Source organism: Macaca fascicularis, chromosome 1 (genome assembly GCF_037993035.2).
Source record: "Macaca fascicularis isolate 582-1 chromosome 1, T2T-MFA8v1.1".
In the NCBI taxonomy this organism is placed as follows: domain Eukaryota; kingdom Metazoa; phylum Chordata; class Mammalia; order Primates; family Cercopithecidae; genus Macaca; species Macaca fascicularis.
In genome coordinates, this window is record NC_088375.1 from 40,403,318 (window position 1) to 40,431,075 (window position 27,758).

Below are 27,758 nucleotides of genomic sequence, written 5' to 3' on the forward strand. Positions count from 1 at the left end.
CCCCCATCCTGAAGTTACCCAGGGGCTATCAGCCGTAAGTTCAGTCAATCATTAGCAAACACAAGACATAACTTCAGAGTTTCTAAGTATTTTGGGAGTTATATACCAGGAAAGGGGGTCAAAGACCAAATATATATTTCATAATATCACAAGTCATAAAATTGAATAGTACTCAGCAATAAAAAGAAATAAAGTACTGATTGATCATCCATCAGTATAGATAAATTTTAAAACATTCTAAAAGAAATAAGCTAGAGACAAGAATACTTACCATATAATTTTATGCATATGAAATTTTAGAAAAAAGCAAATCTGGTCTGTGGTGACAAATCAGTAGTGTCCAGGGATTGGGAATTTCCCAATTTTAAGCATAACAGTTAAATTTTTTTGACTGTTATGCTTGAAATGTGACATTATTTGATGTACTTTTTATTTAATAAAATTTAAAATAAGGTTAATAAAAGGATTTGGATTTTAGATCTTATGATAGATAATCTGTAACACATAATTTTTTTTTTTTTTTTTTTTTTTTTTTTTTTTTTGAGGCGGAGTCTCACCCTTATTACCCAGGCTAGAGTGCAATGGTGCGATCTCGGCTCGCTGCAACCTCTGCCGCCCAGGTTTAAGCAATTCTCCTTGCCTCAGCCTCTGAAGTAGCTGGGATTACAGGTGCCTGCCACCAGGCCTGGCGAATTTTTTGTATTTTTAGTAGAGATAGGATTTCACCATGTTGGCCAGGCTGGTCTCAAACTCCTAACCTCAGGTGATCCACCCTCCTGGCCTCAAAGCATTTCTTAAAAATTTCTCGGCCGGGCGCGGTGGCTCAAGCCTGTAATCCCAGCACTTTGGGAGGCCGAGACGGGTGGATCACGAGGTCAGGAGATCGAGACCATCCTGGCTAACACGGTGAAACCCCGTCTCTACTAAAAATACAAAAAACTAGCCGGGCGAGGTGGCGGGCGCCTGTAGTCCCAGCTACTCGGGAGGCTGAGGCAGGAGAATGGCGTAAACCCGGGAGGCGGAGCTTGCAGTGAGCTGAGATCTGGCCACTGCACTCCAGCCTGGGCGACAGAGCGAGACTCTGTCTCAAAAAAAAAAAAAAAAAAATTTCTCCTCTCACTTTTTTATCTGTTGTTGTTAAACATCTTGAGTTTTGGCAAAACTAAGCTAAAGCAAATAGGTTAATGTAGCTGTGTTCTTAGGGTTTAAATTATTCCAAACACTGGAATAATGTCATGGATTATCCTTGGTATTTTTGTAAAACAGTAAGTGGTTTTGGTCAGCTTAAAAGACTTAGGATGTAAGTAAGTCTGGGCCAGGCACGGTGACTCACGCCTGTAATCCTAGCACTTTGGGAGGCTGAGGTGAATGGGTCTCTCGAGGTCTGTGTACTATTCACAGTGAAACCTTGTCCGGTCCAGTCCTGTCCAGTTTGGTCTGGTCATTTCCAGTCCGGTCTGGTTCAGTCCAGTCCTGACCAGTCTTATCTGGTTTGGTCCGGTCTTGCCTTGGAGTTTCCCTCTTCTGCACAGGCTAGAGTAAAGTTGCTGCATCTCAGCTCACTGCAACCTCCACCCCCGAGTTCAAGCAGTTCTGCCTCAGCCTACGAGTAGCTGGATTGTAGGCGCCCACCACCACACCTGGCTAATTTTTGTATTTTTAGTAGAGACGGGGTTTCACCATGTCCAAGCTGGACTTGAACTGACCTCAGGTGATCTGCCTACCTCGGCCTCCCAAAGTGCTGGGATTTACAGGTGTGAGCCACCGTGCCCCACCTGCAGAAGCTTTTCACAATCTCTTTCAAGGATCTTACCTAGTTCTGTCACCTGACATAGAACACCCAAGTGCACTTACATGCCAATTACTACAAATAATAGAATTTAACAATATGGCTGGATAAAAGGTTAATATACCAAAGGCAGTTGTATTTTTTATACTTACACGAATAGCTAGAATAAAACTTAAAGAAAAATATCAGTGCAGTAGTCAAAGTTTTCAGTACCTAAGAATAAACAACAAAAACATGCAAGATCTCTACAAGAAAAATAAGTTTTATTACAGAACACTGAAAAAGAAAAGACCGTGTTTATATATAGAAGGATTTAATAGCATATCAGTTATTTTCAAGTTGATTCACATTTTGAATGCAATTCTAATTAAAATCCCAGCAGGGTTTTCCATATAACTTGATGAGGTGATTATAAATACTTAAAAAGATAGATTTATGGCCCCAAATAGCCAGTACTTCTAAAGAAGAGCAGAATGGAGAATCTTTCCTTCCAGATAACAAGACTTGTTTTGAAGCTAAAGTAATCGAGACAGTAAGGTACATGAGTTGACAAATGGGATAAGGCAGGGCACAAAACCACATTGTGTGTTGTATGTTACATAGGAGATGGTGGTGGCATGTCAGATCAGTGAGAGAGGGAATAAGCAATTAAGTAAATGGAACTGGAAACTAATGTTTATTTCAAAGTAGTTGAAATCGGTTCCCTACCTCATAACTAAGTACAAAAATCAACTCCATATAGATTGAGAACTTTAAATATGTTGACGTGAGTTTTTCAAACACTGAAGTAGAAAATACAAAAATATAAATAAGCGTCTTCTAGACAAAAGCGTCTTCTAGTCCAAAAGAAATATGTAAGCCACATAATTTAAATTTTTCTAATATGTTTTAAAAGGTGAAATTAAACATATTTAACCCAGAATATCTAAAATATTTACAACACGTAGTTAATTTTAAAAGTTACATTTGAGATACTTTGCATTCTTTTTTTTTGAGACGGAGTCTCGCTCTGTCGCCCAGGCTGGAGTGCAGTGGCGCGATCTCGGCTCACTGCAAGCTCCGCCTCCCGGGTTCACGCCATTCTCCTGCCTCAGCCTCCCGAGTAGCTGGGACTACAGGCGCCCACAACCGCGCCCAGCTAATTTTTTTTGTATTTTTATTTTTTTTTTATTTTTTTTATTTTTTTTATTTTTTTTTTTGAGACGGAGTCTCGCTCTGCCGCCCAGGCTGGAGTGCAGTGGCCGGATCTCAGCTCACTGCAGGCTCCGCCTCCCGGGTTCACGCAATTCTCCTGCCTCAGCCTCCCCAGTAGCTGGGACTACAGGCGCCCGCCACCTCACCCGGCTAGTTTTTTTTTTGTATTTTTTAGTAGAGACGGGGTTTCAGCGTGTCAGCCAGGATGGTCTCGATCTCCTGACCTTGTGATCCGCCCGCCTCGGCCTCCCAAAGTGCTGGGATTACAGGCTTGAGCCACCGCGCCCGGCCTTTTTTGTATTTTTAGCAGAGACGGGGTTTCACCGTGGTCTCGATCTCCTGACCTTGTGATCCGCCCGCCTCGGCCTCCCAAAGTGCTGGGATTACAGGCGTGAGCCACCGCGCCCGGCGATATTTTGCATTCTTTTTCTTCATACGATGTCTTCAAAATTTGGTATGTGTTTTACATTTAGAGTACATCTCAATTCAGATTAATGCCACTGTATTGGGCAGCATAGTCTTAAACCTTCGGAAAGGATTGCTGAAAACATGAAATGCACTAACTTTGAAATAAAAGATCAGTGTTTTCTTCTATATTAAAATTAAGGTCATTTGTTTAAACAGAAGATACTTTAAGGAAAACCACAAGCTCGAAGATTCCAATATGTTAGTATAGGAATATATAAGCAACTTTTACAAATCAATAAGAAAAGTTTAAACAACTTAGTAGAAAAATGAGCAAAAATACAGGCAATTTATAGAAGAGGAAACATTTGGCTAATAAACATGGAGATAATCTTGTTGGGACTAATAGGAAAGTGTAGGTCTAGATCACAACAAATAGTTAAGCATTGTCTCCTTAAGTTCTTAGCAACGCTGTTGTATGTAAAAAAGGAAATCCCAACACAGCATAAAATATGCATTCCCATAAAGTAAGTAAAATTTAAAAATACAGTTGGCCGAGGCAGATGGATCACTTGAGGCCAGGAGTTTGAGACCAGCCTGGCCAATATGGCTTGGCTCACCGCAGCCTCTCCCTCCCGGGTTCAAGTGATTATCCTGCCTCAACCTCCCAAGTACCTGGGATTACAGGCATGTGCCACCACACTGGGCTAGTTTTGTATTTTTAGTAGAAACAGGGTTTCTCCATGTTGGTCAGGCTGGTCTCAAACTCCTGACCTCAGATGATCCACCCGCCTTGACCTCCCAAAATGCTGGGATTACAGGTGTGAGCCACCGAGCCCGGCCAGTAGCACTCATTTCTAATCTCCACAACTGTTAGGCTTACAACTGTTCTTAAAAATTGCTGGCCGGGCGCGGTGGCTCACGCCTGTAATCCCAGCACCTTGGGAGGCCGAGACGGGCGGATCACGAGGTCAGGAGATCGAGACCATCTTGGCTAACACGGTGAAACCCCGTCTCTTCTAAAATACAAAAATTAGCCAGGCGTGGTGGCGGACGCCTATAGTCTCAGCTATACGGGAGGCTGAGGCAGGAGAATGGCTTGAACCTGGGAGGCGGAGCTTGCAGTGAGTGGAGATGGCGCCACTGCACTCCAGCCTGGGCGACAGAGCGAGACTCCGTCTCAAAAAAAAAAAAAATTGTTACCGATATCTTAAAAATTGATAAAGGACCCACTGTGGTCCTTTATCTTGCACTTCTATGAGCCATCTAAGAAACTGAATTTAATTGATGTCTTGTGGCTGTATAACTCTTTCAGGCGTAGCTTGTTGTATAAACTTAATGTAATTTCAAACATTTTGTTTGTGTTTTAATAGACTGACTTCCTTCTGGTAGTACTGCGTGATGTGGTTCAGGCTTATCCTGAAGTTCGCATTGTTCTTATGTCCGCTACTATTGATACCAGCATGTTCTGTGAATATTTCTTCAATTGCCCCATCATTGAAGTTTATGGGAGGACTTACCCAGTTCAAGGTAATATTGTGGGGGCGGTATAGGAACAGCTTTTGTACAGTAGGGTTTGTATTTTCTTAATCCTGGAGATTGGAGGTATGATTTAAAGAATACTTAAAATACAGACCAAATTATAGTATCAAATGTATCATAGCATATTTGAGGAGTTTCTTACATGTAATTTTTATACAGTAGTGAGTACAGTCTGAGAAATGAGACCAGGTTTCATTTGCTACTTGAGTAGTTTGCATATCCACTAAGTTTCCAGGCCTTTACTTATGAAGCCAAACTTTTAAAAATTAAAATGTATGATCAAAGGGAAATCACTGTGGTGTATAGGTAATTATGGGAATTACTATTAAAAGTTTGCGCAGCCAGGATCAAATTAAGAATCCTTTTTAGAGCCTCAGCAACTAGATTTTGAATTAAGATTAAGGGACTTATATCAAGATTATATATTTCTGATAAGTGAGAGTTATTTAGTATCTTTTTGTTTTTCTGAGACAGGGTCTCACTCTGTCGCCCAGACTGGAGTGTAGTGATGCTGTGGCTCACTGCAACCTCTGACTCCCAGGCTCAACCAGTCCTCCCATCTCAGCTTCCTGAGTACCTGGGACTACCGGTGCACACCGCCGCGCCTGGCTAATTTCTGTGTATTTTGTAGAGTCAAGGTCTCACCGTGTTGCCCAAGCTGGTCTCAAAGTTATGAACTCAGGCGTTCAGGCGGTCAGCCTGCCTCAGCCTCCCAAAGTGCTGGGATTACAGTCTAGAGCCACTGCGCCCAGCCTTCTTTACTATCTTTAGGAGTTGTTATCACAGTTTTCTAGGATAGTCATCTGGTAGTTGTGGGGGAATAAAAAGAATTATGGCACATTCTAATTGAGGGCATGAAAATAAGAGAGAAACAGTGTAGATAGATATGAAGTGATGTTATGGCTAAGCCAGTGTAATTCACTGGGGTGCAGGTTAATTCTAAAGCTGCTGAATATGTGTACTGGAATTGACATATAAGTAAATGAATGGCAAGTGGTGGGAGCTCAGTTTCTTACTACTAGAAAGAGAAGAATAAGTGGGATTGCCAGAACAAACCATATGGTACTGGATTATACTCAAAGAGATCAGTATGAACTGTGTTTAGCTAAATGGAGATACAAGTGGATAGATACAGAAATAATTACAGGTAGATGTGGATACATGTGTTAGTATACATACACATTTTTTCCTAGCTCTGTGTGCTGAGTGGGAGTAGAAGCGGTGACACCCAATAGATAGGGATATGCCCCACATCCAGATTTTGTTTTTAATGCCCTTCTCCAGTTAAAGGAACCAGAGAAATGGCTGCTGCTAGGATGAAACAGTATATACAAAAATGAGCCTGGAACATCTTGTCCCTTAAAATAAGGAAGTGCCTAAAAGCCCATAACGATGGGGATAAGGAGACACAGGAGCCAACTTGAAAGAGCTCCCAATGGCCAAAGCTGGAACAGTTTGAGGAAAAAGCATGGTATTAGATTACCAAAATATAAAATACGTATGTGTCTATACTGCTATTTAAATAAGTGGTTTAATAAAAAGAGTAGCGACAAGTGTCTCTTACAAAAGAATTTTAAATTATTTATGTAAATGGTCTCCCCACTTTTCAAACAAGTGGGCCTGAACTACCTAAGCCTTGAGTGGGCTGCGTTTAATAACTTCTAAAGAGTACAGTGTGGGAAGAAGGGAAAATGAGTAACTTTACAGCGGAGAAACTTGGCAGGCATTACCACAGGTGATCAGGTTTTAACATCATGAGGAGTAAGTCATATTGATAAGATGTGCCCTTAAATATGATGTGATGAGAATGGCACTTTGGGAGTCTTGGATATAGAGGATGTTTCGATTATAAAGACATTCTGGGGCCATCTGAGAATCTCGGGCATAATTGATCAACAGATCTTCCAGTTCTTGCATTGAGATCCTTCTTCAGATTAGAAGCCGTTTTGTGTGTGCCTACTGATAGAGGAAGGATGGACTATGGTATATTGTATTGAAGTTACTTATTTCATGTATAACTCCCACACAATGGAAGTGTATAGATAAACGTTTGGTTGAATGTTATACACAGAGGAATCCCCAACTGACTCTGTGGGAACATGTATAAAAGATACCTCACCCTCCTTCAATGTCTAAGAGAGGGAAACACTGAATTTGATTAGGAAAATAAGGTTATTGCTACTGGAATTTTTTGGCATTTGTGAAGAATCAGACTGGAGGGGTATTAAAGTAGTTTTGAACTGTAAATTAGCAAATGAATTTGAGTCTGCCCCATTGTGAAAGTTGATAGTACTTAACCTGACTGGATTGTCCCTGGCAGAATATTTTCTGGAAGACTGCATTCAGATGACCCACTTTGTTCCTCCACCAAAAGACAAGAAGAAGAAGGATAAGGATGATGATGGTGGTGAGGATGATGATGTAAGTGAATTTCATGAAGAATTTCCATTATGGGCAAGTTGTCAATGCAGAGAAAAAATGAGTTAATATAACATGCAGTGTATTAGCATTACAGAAAACTTTTTAAAAAACTCTAATGTCTGCCTTTGGATTAATCGATGTATTTTACTGCAAAAAATTCCAGGTTCAGTGACAAGCTATTTTCTATCGCGAGTTAAATTATTTCTGGCGTAAAGGTCAAAAGAAAGAGAAGAAAGAATACGATGTTTAAAGGCCAGGCATGGTTAGAGACAACACTATTGTATAAGGTTTTGCTACTCAAAGTGTTTTCAGTAGGCTGCAGCACCTGGGAAACTGGTAGAAAGGCAGAATCCTGTGCCCCACCCTAGATCTACTGAATCAGAATCTACAGTTTAACAAGATCCCCAAGTGATCTGTATATACAATAAAGTTTAAGAGACAGCAGCTATAGCTTTAGCTACAGGAGACTGGAGATGACAGTATCAGGTGGATGGAGTATTAAATCAGGGAGCGATGAGGGATTTCCTAGGAGAAACAGGAAAGACTTACTTTGTAGTGTTTGAGAGTTGGACAAATGATAGTATAAAAATGAATTATCTGGAAATATAGACTGAGCCAGCCAGCAATACAGAATTTGCTAGAAAACCTAAGATTATATCTTTTTAATCAAAAGATCTGAAGATGTAAATGAACAGCAGATTAGAAAATTTAGCAGGAAAAAAACAATTGTAACAACTTTCTCAACTTGTTTTATCATTGATTCTAATGTAAACTTTTTGGAGAATACCACATTATTTCAGTAATAGTAAAAAAGAAATATACTCGGTAGAAGGCTCCATGAGAGGTTTGAGTCAAATTTAAAAGTTTGTGCTTCAGTTTTAGTCCTATCCTGTGAGAAGTACTAGTTAGTAGAAAAGTTCGGTATATTGATGTAAGCTCTGTGTTTTTGGAAATTAAATTTCTGTATTCTATAGTGTGTGACTAGTCAACTAGAATAAATAATGACATTATAAGTCATTAGAGTCAGTGGAAGAAATCTAGAAGACTTATCTCATAAGCTGTAGTAACTGAGACAGTCCAAAATATGTCTCCCCATTTTTTACAGGCAAATTGCAACTTGATCTGTGGTGATGAATATGGTCCAGAAACAAGGTTGAGCATGTCTCAATTGAACGAAAAGGAAACTCCTTTTGAACTCATCGAAGCTCTACTTAAGTACATTGAAACCCTTAATGTTCCTGGAGCTGTGTTGGTTTTTTTGCCTGGCTGGAATTTGATTTATACTATGCAGAAGCATTTGGAAATGAATCCACATTTTGGTATGAATCTTTGAATTCTCACGTATTTGAGAGTGAAAATGAGTGGTTTTGCTAGTGCCTTAGCCAGTATGTGAAAACAAAATTTTGTGTTGTCTCTACCTTTGAATAAAAGTATGTATAATGGAGAGCTGTTTGAAACCAGCTCCTGTTTTTAGTCCCTGATTGTTCTGTATTGTTATATAGGAAGCCATCGGTATCAGATTCTACCTCTGCATTCTCAGATTCCTCGAGAGGAACAGCGCAAAGTGTTTGATCCAGTACCAGTTGGAGTAACCAAGGTAAATATTAAACATTACAGTGATGGGACTGGAAGTGAGGTAGAGACTAAACAAATGTTACAGGCCTTCAAAGAGCTAACCAAAAACTTGTAACCCATCTAAATTGAGGAAGAAAAAAGGAGTCTTCTCTTTCTGAGCTTAGTAGATGGTTCATTAATCAGTTATTGGGTGATCTTTTTAGGACTTCTGTAATTTTCTTGTCATTTGTTACATAAGGAAATCAGTCCTTTCAAGTATGTAATAAGAATGTAATTTTTCTTTCTTCACAGGTTATTTTGTCCACAAATATTGCTGAAACAAGCATTACCATAAACGATGTTGTTTATGTCATTGACTCCTGCAAGTAAGTTACTGGGAAACCTATTTGCCTGTTCCAGTATTACCAACTGGAAACTTCTTACCAGTTAACAGAATCAAAAACACCTTATTTTTAAACTCCTGTGTTCTCATATCTCCAAAATTATTGTGCATCTATATAGCATTATAGGTAATTGATAATTAAGAGTAGTTACTTGTGTTGATTACTGCAAATCAGTTATGGTAGAAAGTGACAAAGCTTGAAACTGTAACTGATGATTACTTCTCATTGCTCTTGGCTGCTGGTGTTTCGCTAATTTCCCATTGGGTATTTCCATTGATCTCTGACATACTATAGCATGCTATTTGATCAATAAAGATAACCAGTGTTTAGCACATGACAAATATCCTACCTTGAAGGACCCTCCTTTATGGATTAAAGGTCTTCATTTTGGTATGAGATGAACCTGGAAAATATGCCAGGAGGCATTCTGTGTAGATACAGGAATTACATGGTAATTGATCAATTGAAAGGACAAAAACGTTGAAACTTGGTTATATCTGGCCAACTTGTGCCCCATGACTTCTCTGTATAATTCCTTAGTGTGTCCTGACAATGAAAACAATTTGCTGCCAACATCCGTTTTAGGAAATGTTAAATAGCATTCTGTGCCAGTCCCAGTAGTTTAGTGGCAGCTGTCTCTGTATGTAACATTGAAGGAATCTGAGGTTGCTTGGGGGTTCAGAAGGACCACACAGTCATCACTACATATAGATATCCTAAAAGTTACACTAAACTTTGGAATAGAGATGACTTAAATAATTATTTTATTTTGTGTATGTGCCATATTCCATTTAAATGCTTTGCATTTGTTAATTTACTTAACGTTTACAAAAAACAAAAACAAAAAAACTCTTATAAGGTAGGTAATGGCATAGAAAGTTTGGCCAAGGCAGTTCAGCTGGTAAGTGGCAGGTAGATGTTACATTGCGTTTCAGTAGGTTGACAACTAGGAGTGTGCAGTCAAATTGATAATTTTTACTTGTGCCATTGATGTATAGACATCACAAGTAGGCATGACTTTAACTACATAGTGGAAAGGATTCACTACTTAGTGGATATGTAATAGTTATTGATAATACACATGAGTCTTAGAATTAACCAGTCTTTCCTATGTAGGCAGAAAGTGAAACTCTTCACTGCTCACAACAATATGACCAACTATGCTACAGTATGGGCATCAAAAACAAACCTTGAGCAGCGGAAAGGGCGAGCTGGCCGAGTACGGCCTGGATTCTGCTTTCACCTGTGCAGCCGAGCTCGTTTTGAGAGGTAAGACCAATTCTTGACCTTTAGTAAGGGATTTTTGTTCTGTTCTCTGTAGGGACAGACATGCAGTTATGTAAACCTGCAAATTTAAGCTGATCTAAGTTTTGCCAGCCATGTTGGAATCAGGTGTAAATGTTTCTTAAGAATCTTCATCATGAATCATTTATAGAGAATAAGCCAGAATTAGAAATATGGAGACCTAGATTTTAATATTATTTGTGTCTAATATGTTGTATAACACTAAGTGGTTACTCCTTAAGCCTGAGTTTTCCTCATTCTATACAATACTAAGTTACTTAATCTCTCTTGTTTCCTCAGTTGTAAAAAGAATATGGTAAATAATGACTAACCCATAGGATTAGTATAAGAAATTAAATGAGTTAATAATGTAAAATACTTGGAACAGTGTCTGGCACATCATGATCTCCCAATAAGTGTTTGCTATTGTTAATTTATACAGGTCAGATATCTCTTTTAAAACTGAAATACTTGGGACCAGAAGTGGATTTTGATTTATTTGTAATATTTGCATTGTATTTACCAGTTTGGCATCCCTAATCTGAAAACATGAAATCCAAAATGCTCTAGTGAGCATTTCCTTTAAGTGTCATGTCGGAAGTCAAAAAGTTTTGGATTTTAAAGAGTTACATCTGTAAGAGCCTTTCTAGTGGCACTAAAATTACATGAACTAGGAAGGTGGGAGGTTGTAGAGAAATGTCAGTATGAGTTATCCTACAAAAAGTGGTGTTGTCGTTTTTAACCCATGTTTGTCAACAGGCAAGGCCTGAAGAGACCATGGGTGGAGCTAATAGCATTCGAGATTTTGGATAATTTTTTCATTTTTCTTCTCAGCTGGAAAGGCCATCAAGCTGTGAGGATAGGTCAGAAACCACTATGCAGCCAGATTAAATTTTGTCAACAGTGTGTATAGTGAATGATAAAAGGTTCGATGGTAATTGTAAAATAAAAGGATGAGGAAAGGGCAGCTCTATCCCTGATTACCTTGCTGAAAAAAGTTTATTAAACTAACATCTGTGTATATACAAGGAGGATGGTTATTTTATGCTTGTTTTCTCTCAGACTTGAAACCCACATGACACCAGAGATGTTCCGAACACCATTGCATGAAATCGCTCTTAGCATAAAACTTCTGCGTCTGGGAGGAATTGGCCAATTTCTGGCCAAAGCAATTGAACCTCCCCCTTTGGATGCTGTGATTGAAGCAGAACACACTCTTAGAGGTACTTAACAAATGCAAACCTACTTGACACAGATATTAATCATACCATCTGTCTTATCCTGGCAGATAACACAACAAATGAATCAAGATGTAGTCAACAGGGCCGTGATAATAATAGCAAGGCCTCCAGTCTTACCTTAGGTACTTAATATAGTCCCTGTTCTAATGAGCAATGAGAGGGAAGAAAGGGACAGTGAGTGTTACTTTACAAAAGAAAACTTAAAAAGGCATCTCTTAACTATGTACTAAAGATCAGAACATAATTTAGGATACCCACAGAATTTCATATGAATCTCTTAGAACTTTTTTGAGACAGAATCTCGCTCCATTGCCCAGGCTGGAGTGCAGTGGCGTGATCTCAGCTCACTGCAACCTCCACCTCCCAGGTTCAGGCCATTCTTCTGCCTCAACCTCCCGAGTAGCTGAGACTACAGGCATACACCACCACACCTGGCAAATTTTTGTATTTTTAGTAGGGACGGGGTTTCACCACGTTGGCCAGGCTGGTCTGAAACTCCCTACCTCAAGTGATCCACCCACCTCAGCCTCCCAAAGTGCTGGGATTACAGGCGTGAGCCACGTCCAGCCTGGAACATTTATGTTTTCTTGCTAAAGTTGTTTTATTAGAAGCAGTGAAAATAGTGCAGTGAAAATTAAGGGCATTGGAGCTAGATCTGAATTTGAATTTTGAATCTAGCATTTATCTGCTATGTAACTTCAGAATTTTCTCCAGATTTTATTTTTTTTCTAAAACATTAACAGTTGAGTGTCAGACTTCTTATGGCATATAGAAACTTATGCTGCTATTATAGTTAATACTGTATTTATAGACTTAATATGAATTGTATTTGTTTTTATAACCTGCAGGATGTAGTTTTGTACCTTCCTTATGTTGAGTGCTCCAGATTTTGATTTTGTTCTATTTTTGAGTAAAGAGAATTGTTGACTATAGACATGGTACTAGCAGTGGCTTGACAAAAGAGGAAGTCTAAACTCTCTTAACCTTAATTTAGAAAGTAATGTTTTGTCTGCCTAAAATTAGTGTTCATTTGTTTCTACTCACAAAAAACTATCTCCCCACAGAGCTTGATGCATTAGATGCCAATGATGAGTTGACTCCTTTGGGACGAATCCTGGCTAAACTCCCCATTGAGCCTCGTTTTGGGAAAATGATGATAATGGGGTGTATTTTCTAGTAAGTGCTTTGTTTTATTTCTCTTCATTAAGTGGTAGAATAATTTCTGAATCTTCTTCTCCCTGTAAAAGCAGTATTGGCTCAGACAAAAAAATCCTGAATGTTCTTAAGGGAAGTGACATACTTAAATATTGAGAGAAGTATAACACGAAAAAAATGTACAGTTCCAGTAGATGGATATCTGGGCCCAACACGGGGAAACGGGCACTGATTTCTCATAAGTAAAAAGCAGGCCAGGCAATGTGGCTCACACCTTTAATCCTAGTACTTTGGGAGGCCGGGGTGGGAGGGTCCCTCGTTATTAATAGTTGGTCTTGAAAGAGCAGCATCAGCAAAAGAGGTTTATTTTATCAGAAAATGTTGAAGATTAAAGAGATTTGGTATGATGGGGAAGAGAGAGAGAATATTAAAGGAAAAATATACTTGGTCATAATTATGGTAAGTACGTGACCATTGGAATGTCAGCGCACCTTTTTTTTTTTCTCTCTGATTCTGAAGAGAGCAGCTGTAAAGTTCTTTGTTAAGCCAATTTCATTGCAAATAAAAGTAGAATCATAGCCATAAAGACTGCAACTCACAGTCGACAGTACTACCTGAGCTGCTGGCAACAATATTGTGATCTAGTCTGAATTTAACTGTCTTTGTGTATTTCAGCGTGGGAGATGCTATCTGTACCATTGCTGCTGCTACCTGCTTTCCAGAGCCTTTCATCAATGAAGGAAAGCGGCTGGGCTATATCCATCGAAATTTTGCTGGAAACAGATTTTCTGATCACGTAGCCCTTTTATCAGTATTCCAAGCCTGGGATGATGCTAGGTATGAGTAAGATTTGGGTGGTCTGTCTGTAGTTTCTCATTTGTATTTAGTTCTCGGGTCTTAGAGAATGATTTCTCATACCGATTTATTTTAGAATGGGTGGAGAAGAAGCAGAGATACGTTTTTGTGAGCACAAAAGACTTAATATGGCTACACTAAGAATGACTTGGGAAGCCAAAGTTCAACTCAAAGAGATTTTGATTAATTCTGGGTTTCCAGAAGGTAAGACTCCCATTCTTAAGATACCTTTAAAGTGACATTTATATAGTACATGCAAATTGACAGCAAAGTGTATTTTAGCTTCAAATTTTAGACCCTATGATTTTTCTATATTCCCAACTATTTCTTAGTTCTCATGGATACTGGTCCAGCTCCCAGAATGAGTACTTTGCTGATAACCTTATAGTGGTTTGCAAAGTAATTGATTAGCATTTAGACTTGAAGTAAATTCTACCACATTAAATTTTAAATGGCTTTAATATAAAGATGAACTGTAGTACTTTTCTTTTCCAACTAGGTTAAAATATAGAATTATTTCCTAAAACATTGAGAACTGGAATGCATAACCAGAGATAAGACTGTTGAGAGACAGAAGGTAGTTGGGCAAGATGGTAAATTTTTAACGGCTGTGATTGGAATAACTTAACAGAGTAGTGAGTGGTTCTCTTCTGTCATAAGCCAGCTGAAATGTTAGTTTCTCCTCAGAATTATAAGAAAGGGAAAACTTTTTATGTGCTAGAGTCTTGAGATGCATTTTATAAGTAATGAAACAGGCACCAAGGTATAAATTGTCTTTAATTTATCCAATTACGAGGTTATAAGGCTAGAACTCGTTTGTCTAGAACAAAATATGTCTGTGCTTTCAGCGGTTGACTGTCATGCTTTCCAGTCAGTAGCTAAGTACTCATAAAGTGTAGACTGGGTAAAAACGTCAGCCTTCATTCCAGTAGGTGTCCTCTTAGATTATCATTCCATCTTCTCTACAACTAACAACTATTGAAGAGTAGCAGATGAGAAAGTTTTACAGACAGGTTATGTGAAGAGAGGAAGAGTCAGTTCTCTGAATTTTCTTGAATAGTTTGCATGTAATGTGAAGATCAGCCAATTATCTGATTTTTCTTTTCACTCTGCTCCTCTTAACAGATTGTTTGTTGACACAAGTGTTTACTAACACTGGACCAGATAATAATTTGGATGTTGTTATCTCCCTCCTGGCCTTTGGTGTGTACCCCAATGTATGCTATCATAAGGAAAAGAGAAAGATTCTCACCACTGAAGGACGTAATGCACTTATCCATAAATCATCTGTTAATTGTCCTTTTAGTAGCCAAGACATGAAGTACCCATCTCCCTTCTTTGTATTTGGTGAAAAGGTAAGAAAAGACTACAAAAGTTAACATTGAAAGTTGAAATTGTCTTCACAATCATTAGGAATATGAATTTTGATTTTCAAAGCACAGTATGTGGCGGTATTTGGAAGTTGGAATGTCAACCATTTTGTACTGTCTCTTTCTCCATTTGCAGATTCGAACTCGAGCCATCTCTGCTAAAGGCATGACTTTAGTCACCCCCCTGCAGTTGCTTCTGTTTGCCTCCAAGAAAGTCCAATCTGATGGGCAGATCGTGCTTGTAGATGACTGGTATGGATTTTCCGCTGTGAACTCCAAACTGAATTCTTAGAATTATAATATGATGGAATTCAGCTGCTAATCTAACTTAATTATATACTAATTATAACTTAAATATATACTAATTATATCTAACTTAATTGCATAGTATATACTTAAACGGATACCAGTAGAAGCAGATGCATTAGAAATTTGAGCCATGTCTAACCACTATGCACACCACTATGGAATCAATCTAAGTGAAACTTGAATACACTTTCACATACTCTCTATATTGATTCAAAACTAGTGGCAAGCACTGGGCAAAAATGGAATAGAGCTTAATGGATAGCCAGTAGGCTCAGCCATCATATTCTTGAAAACCTAGAAAATGCCAGCATTCTGGGTCTCTTAATTCATTCTTTTAAAGTCTGGATGACTGGCTGGGTGCCGCAGATGAGTTGGGCTCAGGAAGTTCGAGATCAGCCTGGACAACATGGTGAAACCTGTCTCTACTAAAAATACAAAAAATCTAGCCCAGTGTGGTAGCGCACACCTGTAGTCCCAGCTATTCTGGAGGCTGAGGCAGGAGAATCACTTGAACCTGGGAGGCAGAGGTTGCAGTGAGCCAAGATCATGCCACTGCACTCCAGCCTGGGCAACAGAGCAAGACTGTGTCTCAAAAAATAATAAGTCTGAATGATCCATATTGCCGGACTTTTTTTTGTTTATTATATATTACATATATTTTTGTATTTTATTTGGCTTGATAGACTTTAAGTAGTTTTTAAAAATATTAATGCTTAAGAAGTTAAATTTATTCTTTAACTTGCCATGTGTGAGGTTGAGAGATAATGGTCTTTTTCTTCATATACTCCCTCTCTTACTTTTAATGTTTTTCGCCACTTTAGGATTAAACTGCAAATATCTCATGAAGCTGCTGCCTGTATCACCGGTCTCCGGGCAGCCATGGAGGCTCTTGTTGTTGAAGTAACCAAACAACCTGCTATCATCAGCCAGTTGGACCCTGTAAATGAACGTATGCTGAACATGATCCGTCAAATCTCTAGACCCTCAGCTGCTGGTATCAACCTTATGATTGGCAGTACACGGTGAGTACCATATTAACTTCTCATTGAACCAAGTAGAGGGGAGAGATCTTTCATAGGTCTAGAATTCCTAGAGTTAGTGATAGAAGCCTTATTAAGTAAAATTCTAGATACAGATAGTTTAGTTCCATCTAACAAACTCAGAACAAAAATGTCATTTACTTTTGTTAGTCCCTTTGTTAGTAATTGGTCTACCGCATCAGTGCGTATTGGTAGTGTTGGAAAAGGATCTTACAAATACACATACGTAGTTCAGAGTAGGTCACATGACAGGGAAGTGACACAGCCCAGATAGCCCTTTTTCCATGGTACTGTTTTGGCATCTCTAAAGAAAAAATATTGATGAGATGTTAAATTGCTTCTTTATCCAATGTGTATGTGTTTTTGTTTATCTTAAACAACTAAGAGCATGGACATCTTAAAGCAAAGAAATGAGAAATTTATCTTAATTCTTAAAATTTTTATTTGCTTCAGGTTTTAAAATTTTTTCCTTTGCCCATGAGTTTTTATTTACAAATACTTGATACTTGCCAAAAAGGCAGAAAAGTGATACAATGTTTAGCCATATAGTCTTTGTTTAGATTCACTAATTTTCAGCGTTTTGTACATTTCCTTAATCATTTGTGATGAAGTAGTAGGCACTACCACATTTTACATCAATACACTTCATATCTTTTAAGAACATGGTCACAATACCACCCCAAAACCTTAAGTGTTTTAGTAATACTATAATATGCTATTGTACTAAAATCCTTCCAGTTATCCAAAAATGACCTCTAATTCCTCATCAAAAATGACTTACTGCATTTGGTCTGTCTATAAAATGGGTAGATGGTTATCCTCATTCTCTTTAATATAAATAAGGAAACCGGGCACAGATAAGACTCAAGGTCATACAACTAATAACTGATAGAACCAGATTCAAACCCAGGCAACATGCCTCCTGAAACAGTGTTCTTACTAGGCTTTACTGTGGCCCTCCTAGGTGCTTAAATGTATAGGATAATTCAGTAAGCATCATAGGCAGATAACAAATTAAGTATTCATGGGTGTTTAGGAGAAGAGAGATTATTTTTGGTAGGAGGGCTGGTAAGCAAGGAACCTTTGTATATATAATCTGTTTCTATGAGGGATAGTAGTCCAGAAACTAGAAAGAAAGGGATATACGTAAGAGAGTTTAGGATGTATGAATATGTGGTGGCCTAAATTACAGTAGTAGATAGAATTTTTCAAAATTAGATATACATTTTTCAAAATCGTATTTCAGAATTATTGCAGGAAAACTTTTAGTGATAAAGACCAAATAGTTTATTGGCAGCTCCAGGAACCCTCTCCTAATGCTTGCCTTCTTGGAACACTATGTTGTTGACCTGAGTAAGAGCACTTCTTAAAGTTGTAATGACATACTGCCAAAATTCAAAACCTTTGAGATTGAACCAGAAAGAACTTCAGAAAAACAGATGGATATAATTGATGACTGTTTTAGAATAGCAGATCAATTTTGTTTCAATTTCGATTTGTGCGTTTGGCTTCATTCCCTTTATGTATTAAATTTTCAAATATAACTAACTGTGTGCATTTGGTGAGTGGTTGGGAAATAATAAGAATGCTTTGCTGAAGTGATGGTTTTGTGCTTTTCCTAGGTATGGAGATGGTCCACGTCCTCCCAAGATGGCCCGATACGACAATGGAAGCGGATATAGAAGGGGAGGTTCTAGTTACAGCGGTGGAGGCTATGGCGGTGGCTATACCAGTGGAGGCTATGGTGGCGGAGGCTATGGTAGCGGAGGCTATGGTGGCAGCCCCAACTCCTTTCGGGCAGGATATGGTGCAGGTGTTGGTGGAGGCTATAGAGGAGTTTCCCGAGGTGGCTTTAGAGGCAACTCTGGAGGAGACTACAGAGGGCCTAGTGGAGGCTACAGAGGATCTGGGGGATTCCAGCGAGGAGGTGGTAGGGGGGCCTATGGAGGTGGCTACTTTGGACAGGGGAGAGGAGGTGGTGGCTATTAAATCTTGGTTATGTCAGTTCCTGTGTGTAGACAGTAAGGAAAAAAAGGCATGCTATGTGTTACGTGTTTTTTCCAATATGTTTATTTGCCACCAAAAAGTAAATGCATTTTCACCCATTCTGTGGTTCATTGTAGTTTAAGGAAACCAAGCATATAGATGCATTAGTGATTTTGTTTATATTATGTAAAATATAACGATCTATCTTAAAAATACCACAGTTTGTATTTTTTCTTTAAGGAGTAAAGATTTGCCTTTAAATAACTTGGTATTTTCCTGGCTTTCGTTTAATACAGTAGAAAATAAAGTATTACACCGAATACTTGCCGTGTAGTTTGTTGACCTTATATATTAGAAAATTTTATAATGCCAGTTACATCTGTTCATTTTAAATGTCAGAGAAGTTGTACCATGTTTCAAAAGTATACTAAGTGATACTACTTGTAATAGAAAAATCACCTTGGAATTGTTACCTTTTGAAGTAAATACTGGCAAGTGTACAAGCCACATAAACCTGAATAAAACTTTTGACCTAGGGCTGAACATTTGGCTTCCTCCCATATTCTGTCTTTGAATAAGACCAAGGCCAGCATTTTCTTTTCTAAGTGAGTTTCTACTGTGACAATTAAAAGCAATATAATCACTCCGTTAGAACTCTTAAGCCACTTTAATAGACATGTTCATACATTTATAACACTTTACAGTTTCCAGTGAATTTGCAGATTTCTCATTTGAGCAATGGGAGAGGGCAAAGGTATTGGATTAGACAGAACTGGGTCTGTCTTAATTCTTTTCTCCACCATGTGGATGATCTTGGGCAAGTCATATTTTTGTCTTGGTTTCCTTTTCAAAGTCCTTTATCCTGCATATATGTTGTAGATCACCTTCAGCAGTTAAGCTGATGGCACATATTTACAGACACACAAGTCTATCTCCAACCTTGATTTCCTTTCTGAGCCATGTAAGCAGCTGCATACTGAACATGTATCTCTGCTTAAATATCCCACAGAAAAAAATCTCAGTGCTTTCCAAACTGACCTCCTTCCCCTCCCAACCTACCCTATGTCCTGACAGTACTGTGTTCTCTGCTCCGTTTTCTTTGGAGTTTTCAGCTGCTTAATTGCTTAAGCCACCACCTCTAGTCAGCTCAAAACATCTTTCAATATACTTTTATAGATCAGTTGCCTCTGTTCTATTCAGTCTTAGTTTGGACATACAGTGCCACAGCAACCACTTAACTGATCCTGCCTACAGGCCTGCCTCAATCTAATCTCCACTACAGCTAGAGTAAACATTCCCAAACGAATCTGATTTCATACCCTCTCTCCTGACTTAAACCAATGGTTCTTACTGCCGGCAGGGTAGAGGCTAAACTCCCTTCTTAGCCCCTGACTCCAGCTCTACCTTCATTTCTGCTGTACAGCTGTAGCTAGCCATACTGAACTAGCACCATTGATGGATCATGCTTTCTCTCCCTTTGCACGTTGTGAAAACTCCCATAAAAGGTATAGTAGCAGGACGAGCCGCAGACAAAACTCCTCTGACACCAAGTTAAAGAAGGGGTTTTTTCAGCCGGGGCATCAGCAAGACTCCTGTCTCAAGAGTCGAGCTCCCCGAGTGAGCAATTCCTGTCCCTTTTAAGGGCTCACAACTCTAGGGGTGCGTGTGAGGGGGTCATGATTGATTGAGCAAGCAGGTGGGGGCTGCATGCACTGGTAATTAGATCAGAAGAAAACAGGATAGGGATTTTCACAGTGCATTTCTATACAATGTCTGTAATCTATAGATAACCAATTAGGTCAGGGGTCAGTCTTTTAACTACTAGGCCCAGGGTGTGGCGCCAGGCTGTCTGCCTGTGGATTTCATTTCTGCCTTTTAGTTTTTACTTCTTTCTTTGGAGGCAGAAATCGGGCATAAGATGATACGAGGAATGGTCTCCTCCCTTAGTATAAAATCAATAATGGTTCATTTGAATGGTACTCATGCCTCCAACAAATTCAATTAGAAATGTGAAATTGAAAAATGGCCAAAAGTTGTCAGTGCATTCTCTAAAGGTTGAAAAAAAGCACTAAGGCATAGTTCTAATCTTTTCATATTCAGCTGAAGACCTAAGGAGCTTCATATGTAGCTCCCCGCTGTGTGTGCCCCACACATTTCAGCTGTCCTCCCCAAACTCGTTTGTCTCATAACTGCAGTGCTCTGCTTGGTAGTTTCTCCCTCCGCGGTGACCCAGAAAGTGCTTCCACATAGTCATGGACTTGTCTCATTGTTTTCCTTATTGGGGGATCACAGTTCTGCATTGCCTGTTGCCTAATGTCTGAAAGCAGCTGTTTCACTAGTTGCTTACATGGGAGGTTAAGTGCCATTTGTACTTGTCATAGCTGTAAGTGGGAATCCACTTCACTTGTCAAAGAATCCATTATAAAGTCCAGAAATCATGCCTTTTTTTAGATGAGACTTAAAAGAGCAGAAGGCTACATAGAGTATTTTGTGGTATATTAATACCTTCAGACATCAACTACTGTTGAATTTCTGTTTTGAGGCAGGGTCACCCAGGCTGGAGTGCAGTGGCGCAATCTCAGCTCACTTGCAACCTCTACCTCCCAGGCTCAAGCGATCTTCCCACCTCAGCCTCCTAAGCAGTGGGTAACTGGGACCACAGGCACCTGCCACCACCACACCCAGCTAATTTTTTTTATGTTTTGTAGAAACGGGTTTTCACCTGCCCAGGCTGGTCTTGAACTCTGGACCTCAGACAATTCACCCGCCTTGGCCTCCCAAAGTGCTGGGATTACAGGCATGAGCCACCACACCCAGCCTTCATTTCCTTTCTTAGTCATCTCTACATTCTGCTTAGAACAAAGACAATAGTTAAAGAATGTCACAGCAGGTGTGCAATGACTGAAAGTTCTTCCAAAATGAGAGCTTGAATACACACCGTTCCCGTTCAGGAGATGGGAGAGAGTTCGAGGAAAAAATTTGTAGAAAGGTTTCTGCTTACCACCCCTTCTCTCACAGCACATATCTACTGGAGTTTGCGGTAGTAGAGCTGGCAGTGACAACTGAGTCTGCCCTTCCAGAAGTTCAGACAGGAAAGACAGTGGCCTGAATTGCACCTGTTTAGTCCGTGGTTGGCAGCTTGAAAGTTATCTGGAAGAAAAAGCTGATGTGCCAGTTTGAGGAAGCCAAGCTGCAGACCTCTCTGTGTTAACAGAAGGTGTAGGTACAGTGTCCTCAAGCAAGCAGCTACAATTTGATGGGATCTTCTATGCTGTGGAGCTACACTCCAGACCCTCTGAACGTCACCTATGCCATAGGAACAGATCACAATATGAATAGTTGTGCCAACTTAGGGGTCAGCCCAAACAACAAGAAAGAAGACATCAACTTTAGCCAAGCATGTATTTGAATTCCAATTTCCCTCTCTCTGAATCTGGAAACAGAATTGGGACAGGAGGATAGTAAAGAAAACCAAAAATGGAATTTCTAATTTTATTGGAACTGATACGAATTTTGGTTTTGACTGGGAAAACAGCTCCTGAATTCTACTGTATTTGCCAGAAAGACTTAGACTTGAATTACTGTCTAGAAGACAAAAAGGGAAGTTTTTTAAAGTTGTATTTGTATAACTCATATTTGCAGACTGTCTTATCACATGTATAAAATATTTCTGGACCATGTGGGGAAAATGTAATATTGAATCTCAAAGTTAACCGAGGTTACCTGAATTTCTGAGACTATTTTAGTGATAATTTAGCTTTTAAGAAAAGATATGAGGAGAGGTGGAGCAAGATGGCTTAATAGAAACCTCCAGTGACCTTCTCCCCGCAAGAACACCAAACTGAAAACGATCCACACAAAACACCTTTGTAAGAACCAAAAATCAGGTGAGCGATCACAGTACCTGGAAAGAGGTATATTGAGGAAAGAGGCACGGAAGAAGGTAGGAAAGAGTCTTGACTTGCCTACATCACCCTTTCTCTGCCCTGGCAGCGGCCACATGGCACAGACAGAATCTGTGTGCCTGGCAGTGGGGGAACAATGTGAGACGTTGCGTTGGAACTGAGTGCTACTTTATCACAGTGCAAAGAAGAATTCAGCCCATGCCCTTGGAGGAAACATTTATACCTAGCCAGAGATGGCTAGGTATATTGATACCTAGATATTTATAGCCAGAGATGAATTGTCCTTCCCAGAGGTTGGAACCTGACTTCTGACACGCCCTGCCACTGTAGGCTTAAGTGCTCTGGGTTCCTAAATGAAAGGCAGTCTAGGCCACAAGGACTGCAATTACTGGACAAGTCGTGGTGGTGTGCTGGGCTCTCAGCCAGTTCATTTGAGGTACACACAAACTAGTGAGACACCAGCTGGGGCAGCCAACGGAGTGTTACGTCACCCCTTCCCCAAAACCAAGCACAGCTTGCGGCTTCTAGAAAGACTCCTTCCTTCATCTGAAAAATGGTTCAACATATGCAAATCAACCAATGAGACACATCATATCAACAGAATGAAGGATAAAAATCATAATTTCAATTGATGCTGAAAAACATTTGTTAAAATCCAACCATCCCTTCATGATTTAAATAAAACACTCAAAAAACTGGGTATAGAAGGACATACCTCAATACAATAAAATCCATATATGACAGACCCACAGCTAGAGTATCATACTGAATGGGAAATGACTTTCCTTTAAGATCTAGAACAAGACAAGGATGCCATTTTCACCATTGTTATTCAACATAACTGGAAGTCCTAACTAGAGCAATCAGACAAGAAAGAAATAAAGGGCATCCAAATTGGAAAGGAAAAAGTCAAATTATCCTTGTTTGCAGATGATATGGTCTTATGTTTGGAAAAACCTCAAGAATCCGGCAGAAAAACTACTGGAACAGATAAATTCGGTAAAGTTGCAAGATACAAACCAACATACAAAAATTAATAGCATTTCTATGCCAGCAACAAACAATCTGAAAAAGAAATCAAGAAAGTCAATTTACAATAGCTACAAATAAAATACGAATAAATTTCACCAAAGACATGAATGATCTCTACAATAAAAACTATAAAACGCCGATGCAAGAAATTGAAGAGGACACCAATAAATGGAAAAATATTCCTGTTCTTTGATTGGAAGAATCGGTATTGTTAAAACGTCCACAGTACCCAAAGCAATCTACAGATTCAATGCGTTCTCTATCAAAATACCAATGACATTCTTCACAGAAACAGCAAAAATAATTCTAAACTTTAAATGGAACCACAAAAGACCCAGAATAGCCAAAGCCATCCTGAGCATAAAGAACAAAACTGGAGAAATCACATTACCTGACTTCAAATTATACTGCAGAACTACAGGAACCAAAACAACATGGTACTGTTAGCAGCAGAACATATCTGAGTCACACAACACCAAAGTATGTTACTGGCAGTGAATTCATATGAGTCTAAAACAACCTCATTTCTTGCCTCCTCAGAGGAAAAATTTGAGGGGCATAAGGCAGAAGGAGAGACTGAGGCAAGTTTTAGAGCAAGAGTGAAAGTTTTATTAAGAAGTCTTATAACAAGGGCCGGGCGTGGTGGCTCATGCCTATAATCCCAACACTTTGGGAGGCTCAAACAGGTGGATCACCTGAGGTCAGGAATTTGAGACCAGCCTGGCCAATGTGATGAAACTCGGTCTCTACTAAAAATACAAAAATTAAGGCTGGGTGCAGTGGCTCACACCTGTAAATCCCAACACTTTGGGAGGCCGAGATGGGTGGATCACCTGAGGTCGGGAGTTCGAGACCAGCCTGACCAACATGGAGAAACCCCGTCTCTACTAAAAATACAAAATTAGTGGGGCGTGGTGGTGCACACCTGTAATTACAGCTACTCAGAAACGTTGAGGCAGGAGAATCACTTGAACCGAGGAGGCAGAGGTTGCGGTGAGCCAGGATTGCACCGTTGCACTCCAGCCTGGGCAACAAGAGTGAAACTCTGTCTCAAAAAAAAAAAAAAGAAAATAAAAGAAAAGAAAAATTTGGCCAGACGTGGTGGAGGGCACTTGTAGTCCCAGCTACTCAGGAGGCTGAGGCAGGAGAATCGCTTGAACCCAGGAAGTGGAGGTTGCAGAGAGCCAAGATCATGCCATTGCACTCCAGCCTGGGTGACAAGAGTGAGACTCCATCTCCCAAAAAATAAAGTTTTATAACAGGAATAAAGGGAAGGAAAGTACACTTGGAAGAGGGCCAAGTACGTGACTCAAGAGGCAAGTGCGTGGCTTGACCTTTTGACTTGGGGTTTTATACATTGGCATACTTCTGGGGTTTTATGTTACTTCTCCCCACTTGCCAAACTCCTGAGCTCTTATCAGGAAGCAGCTGATCACCAGTTTCAGGTGTTTTCTATTTATTAGAAGAGACTGCCTTTTCTTGGCACTGGCTATGACCAATTATTAGTTTAGAGAGACAGTTGACCACTTGACCATCACCTGATGGTTGCCTGACACTCCTGGTGTATCGCTGGGGGTTGGGGGGGCGGGGAATGGGGCAAAGCTCTCTTCTGCCCCACTCATACCCAACTAGCTACCCACTGTAACAATACTTGCATAAAAACAGGCACATAGACTCATGGATCAGAATAGAGAAATTAAAACAGCTGAACTCATGGAGATAAAGTAATGGTTACCAAGGCCGGGTGCGGTGGCTCAAGCCTGTAATCCCAGCACTTTGGGAGGCCGAGACGGGCGGATCACGAGGTCAGGAGATCGAGACCATCCTGGCTAACACGGTGAAACCCCGTCTCTACTAAAAAATACAAAAAACTAGCCGGACGCGGTGGCGGGCGCCTGTAGTCCCAACTACTCGGGAGACTGAGGCAGGAGAATGGCGTGAACCCAGGAGGCGGAGCTTGCAGTGAGCTGAGATCCGGCCACTGCACTCCAGCCTGGGCGGCAGAGCGAGACTCCGTCTCAAAAAAAAAAAAAAAAAAAAAAAATTGTTACCAAAGGCCGGCAAAGGTAGTGGTGGGTGCTAGGAAAGTGGGGATGGTTAATGGGTACACAAATATTGTTAGATTGAATGAATAAGATTTAGAATTTGGTAGCACAACAGGGCAACTACAGGCAACAATAATTTACTGTACATTTAAAGAAAACTAAAAGTGTCCTAGCCAGAGCATCAGACAAGAGAAAGGGCATCTGAGTCAGTGGAGAGGAAGTCAAACTGTCCCTGTCAGTGATATAATCACATACCTAGAAAACCCTAGGTATGCAGTAAGACTCATCCTAAAAGCTCCTAGATCTGAAAAATGAACTCAGTAAAGTTTCAAGATAGAAAATCAATGTATGCAAATCAGTAGCACTGCTATAAACCAAGAACAACTCAGCTGAGACTCAAATCAAGAACTCAATCACTTTTACAACAGCTGCAAAAATAAAATACTTAGGAATATACCTAACCAAGGAGGTGAAAAATCTCTGCAAGGAAGACTACCAAACACTGCTGAAAGAAATCATCGATGACAGAAACAAATAGAAACATATCCCATGCTCATGGATGGGTAGAATTAATATTGTGAAAATGACCATACTGCCAAAAGCAATCTATAGATTTAATGCAATTCCCATCAAAATACTATCATCATTCTTCACAGAACTAGAAAAAACAATCCTAAAATTCATATGGAACCAAAAAAGAGCCCACAGAGCCAAAGCAAGACTAAGTGAAAAGAACAAATCTAGAGGCATCATATTACCTGACTCAAACTATACAACAAGGCTACAGTTACCAAAACAGCATGGTACTGTTATAAAAAAAAAAAGGCATGTAGATCAATGGAACAGAATAGAGAACCCAGAAATAAAGCCAAATATTTACAACTAACTGATCTTTGACAAAGCAAACAAAAACATAAAATGGGGAAAGGACACTGCATTCAACAAATGGTGCTGGGATAATCGGCAGCCACATGTAGAAGAATGAAACTGGATCCTCATCTCTTACCTTATATAAAAATCAACTCGAGACAGATCAAAGGCTTAAATCTAAGACCTGAGACCATAAAAATTCTAAAAGATAACATCGGAAAAACTCTTCTAGACATTGGCTTAGGCAAAGAGTTCATGACCAAGAACCCAAAAGCAAATGCAACAAAAACAAAAACAGATGGGACCTAATTAAACTAAAAAACTTCTGCACAGCAAAAGAAATAATCAGCATAGTAAACAGACAATCCACAGACGGGGAGAAAATATTTGCAAACTAGGTCTAATATCCAGAATCTACAAGGAACTCAAATCAGCAAGAAAAAAATCTCATCAAAAAGTGGGCTAAGGACATGAATAGACAATTCTCAAAAGAAGTTATACAGGCTGGGTGCAGTGGCTCATGCCTGTAATCCCAGCACTTTGGGAGGCTGAGGTGGGTGGATCGCCTGAGGTCAGGAGTTCAAGACCAGCCTGGCCAACATGATGAAACCCCATCTCTACTAAAAATACAAAAACTAGCTGGGTGTGGTGGTTGCGCACCTATAATCCCAGCTACTCAGGGGGCTGAGGCAGGAGAATGGCTTGAACCTGAGAGGTGGAGGTTGCAGTGAGCCGAGATCGTGCCACTGCCCTCCAGCCTGGGCAATAGAGCAAGACTCCATCTCAAAAACAGAAAATAATAAAATAATAAAAGTTTTAAAATTAAAAAGATATATAAATGGCTGAGAAACATATGAAAAATGCTCAACATCACTAATTATCAGGGAAATGCAAATTAAGACCACAGTGAGATACCACCTTACTCCTGCATGAATGGCCATAATTTAACACTCAAAACACAATAGATGTTTGCATGGATGTGGTGAAAAGGGAACACTTTTACACTGCTGGTGGGAATGTAAACTAGTACAACTACTATGGAAAACAGTATAGAGATTCCTTAACTAAAAGTAGATCTACCATTTGATTCAGCAATCCCACTACTGGGTAGCTCCCCAGAGGAAAAGAAATCATTAAATGTAAAAGACACTTGCACATGCATGATTATCACAGCACAATTCACAACTGCAAAAATACAGGACCAGCCTAAATGCCCATCAACCAAGTGGATAAAGAAAATGTAGTATATATATACTATGGAATACTACTCAGTCATAAAAAGGAATGAAATAATTGCATTTGCAGCAACCTGGATGGAGTTGGAGACCATTATTCTTATAAAGTAACTCAGGAATGG

At 39.7% G+C, this 27,758-nt stretch overlaps 1 protein-coding gene across 1 annotated transcript in view; it reads left to right on the plus strand.

Annotated features, from left to right (window-relative positions):
* Nucleotides 1-18,869, plus strand: part of DHX9 (DExH-box helicase 9) — a 49,231-nt gene extending 30,362 nt beyond the window's left edge. The window contains exons 15-28 of the mRNA XM_005540184.4: nucleotides 4,762-4,918; nucleotides 7,251-7,351; nucleotides 8,457-8,670; nucleotides 8,854-8,948; nucleotides 9,218-9,291; nucleotides 10,426-10,578; nucleotides 11,656-11,816; nucleotides 12,899-13,010; nucleotides 13,665-13,826; nucleotides 13,921-14,048; nucleotides 14,970-15,199; nucleotides 15,351-15,466; nucleotides 16,345-16,545; nucleotides 18,186-18,869. Coding sequence (XP_005540241.1) covers nucleotides 4,762-4,918; nucleotides 7,251-7,351; nucleotides 8,457-8,670; nucleotides 8,854-8,948; nucleotides 9,218-9,291; nucleotides 10,426-10,578; nucleotides 11,656-11,816; nucleotides 12,899-13,010; nucleotides 13,665-13,826; nucleotides 13,921-14,048; nucleotides 14,970-15,199; nucleotides 15,351-15,466; nucleotides 16,345-16,545; nucleotides 18,186-18,552 — 2,271 coding nt within the window. The 3' untranslated portion in view covers nucleotides 18,553-18,869. The remainder of the gene's footprint in view (nucleotides 1-4,761; nucleotides 4,919-7,250; nucleotides 7,352-8,456; nucleotides 8,671-8,853; nucleotides 8,949-9,217; nucleotides 9,292-10,425; nucleotides 10,579-11,655; nucleotides 11,817-12,898; nucleotides 13,011-13,664; nucleotides 13,827-13,920; nucleotides 14,049-14,969; nucleotides 15,200-15,350; nucleotides 15,467-16,344; nucleotides 16,546-18,185) is intronic.
* Nucleotides 18,870-27,758: the final 8,889 nt, after the last annotated feature.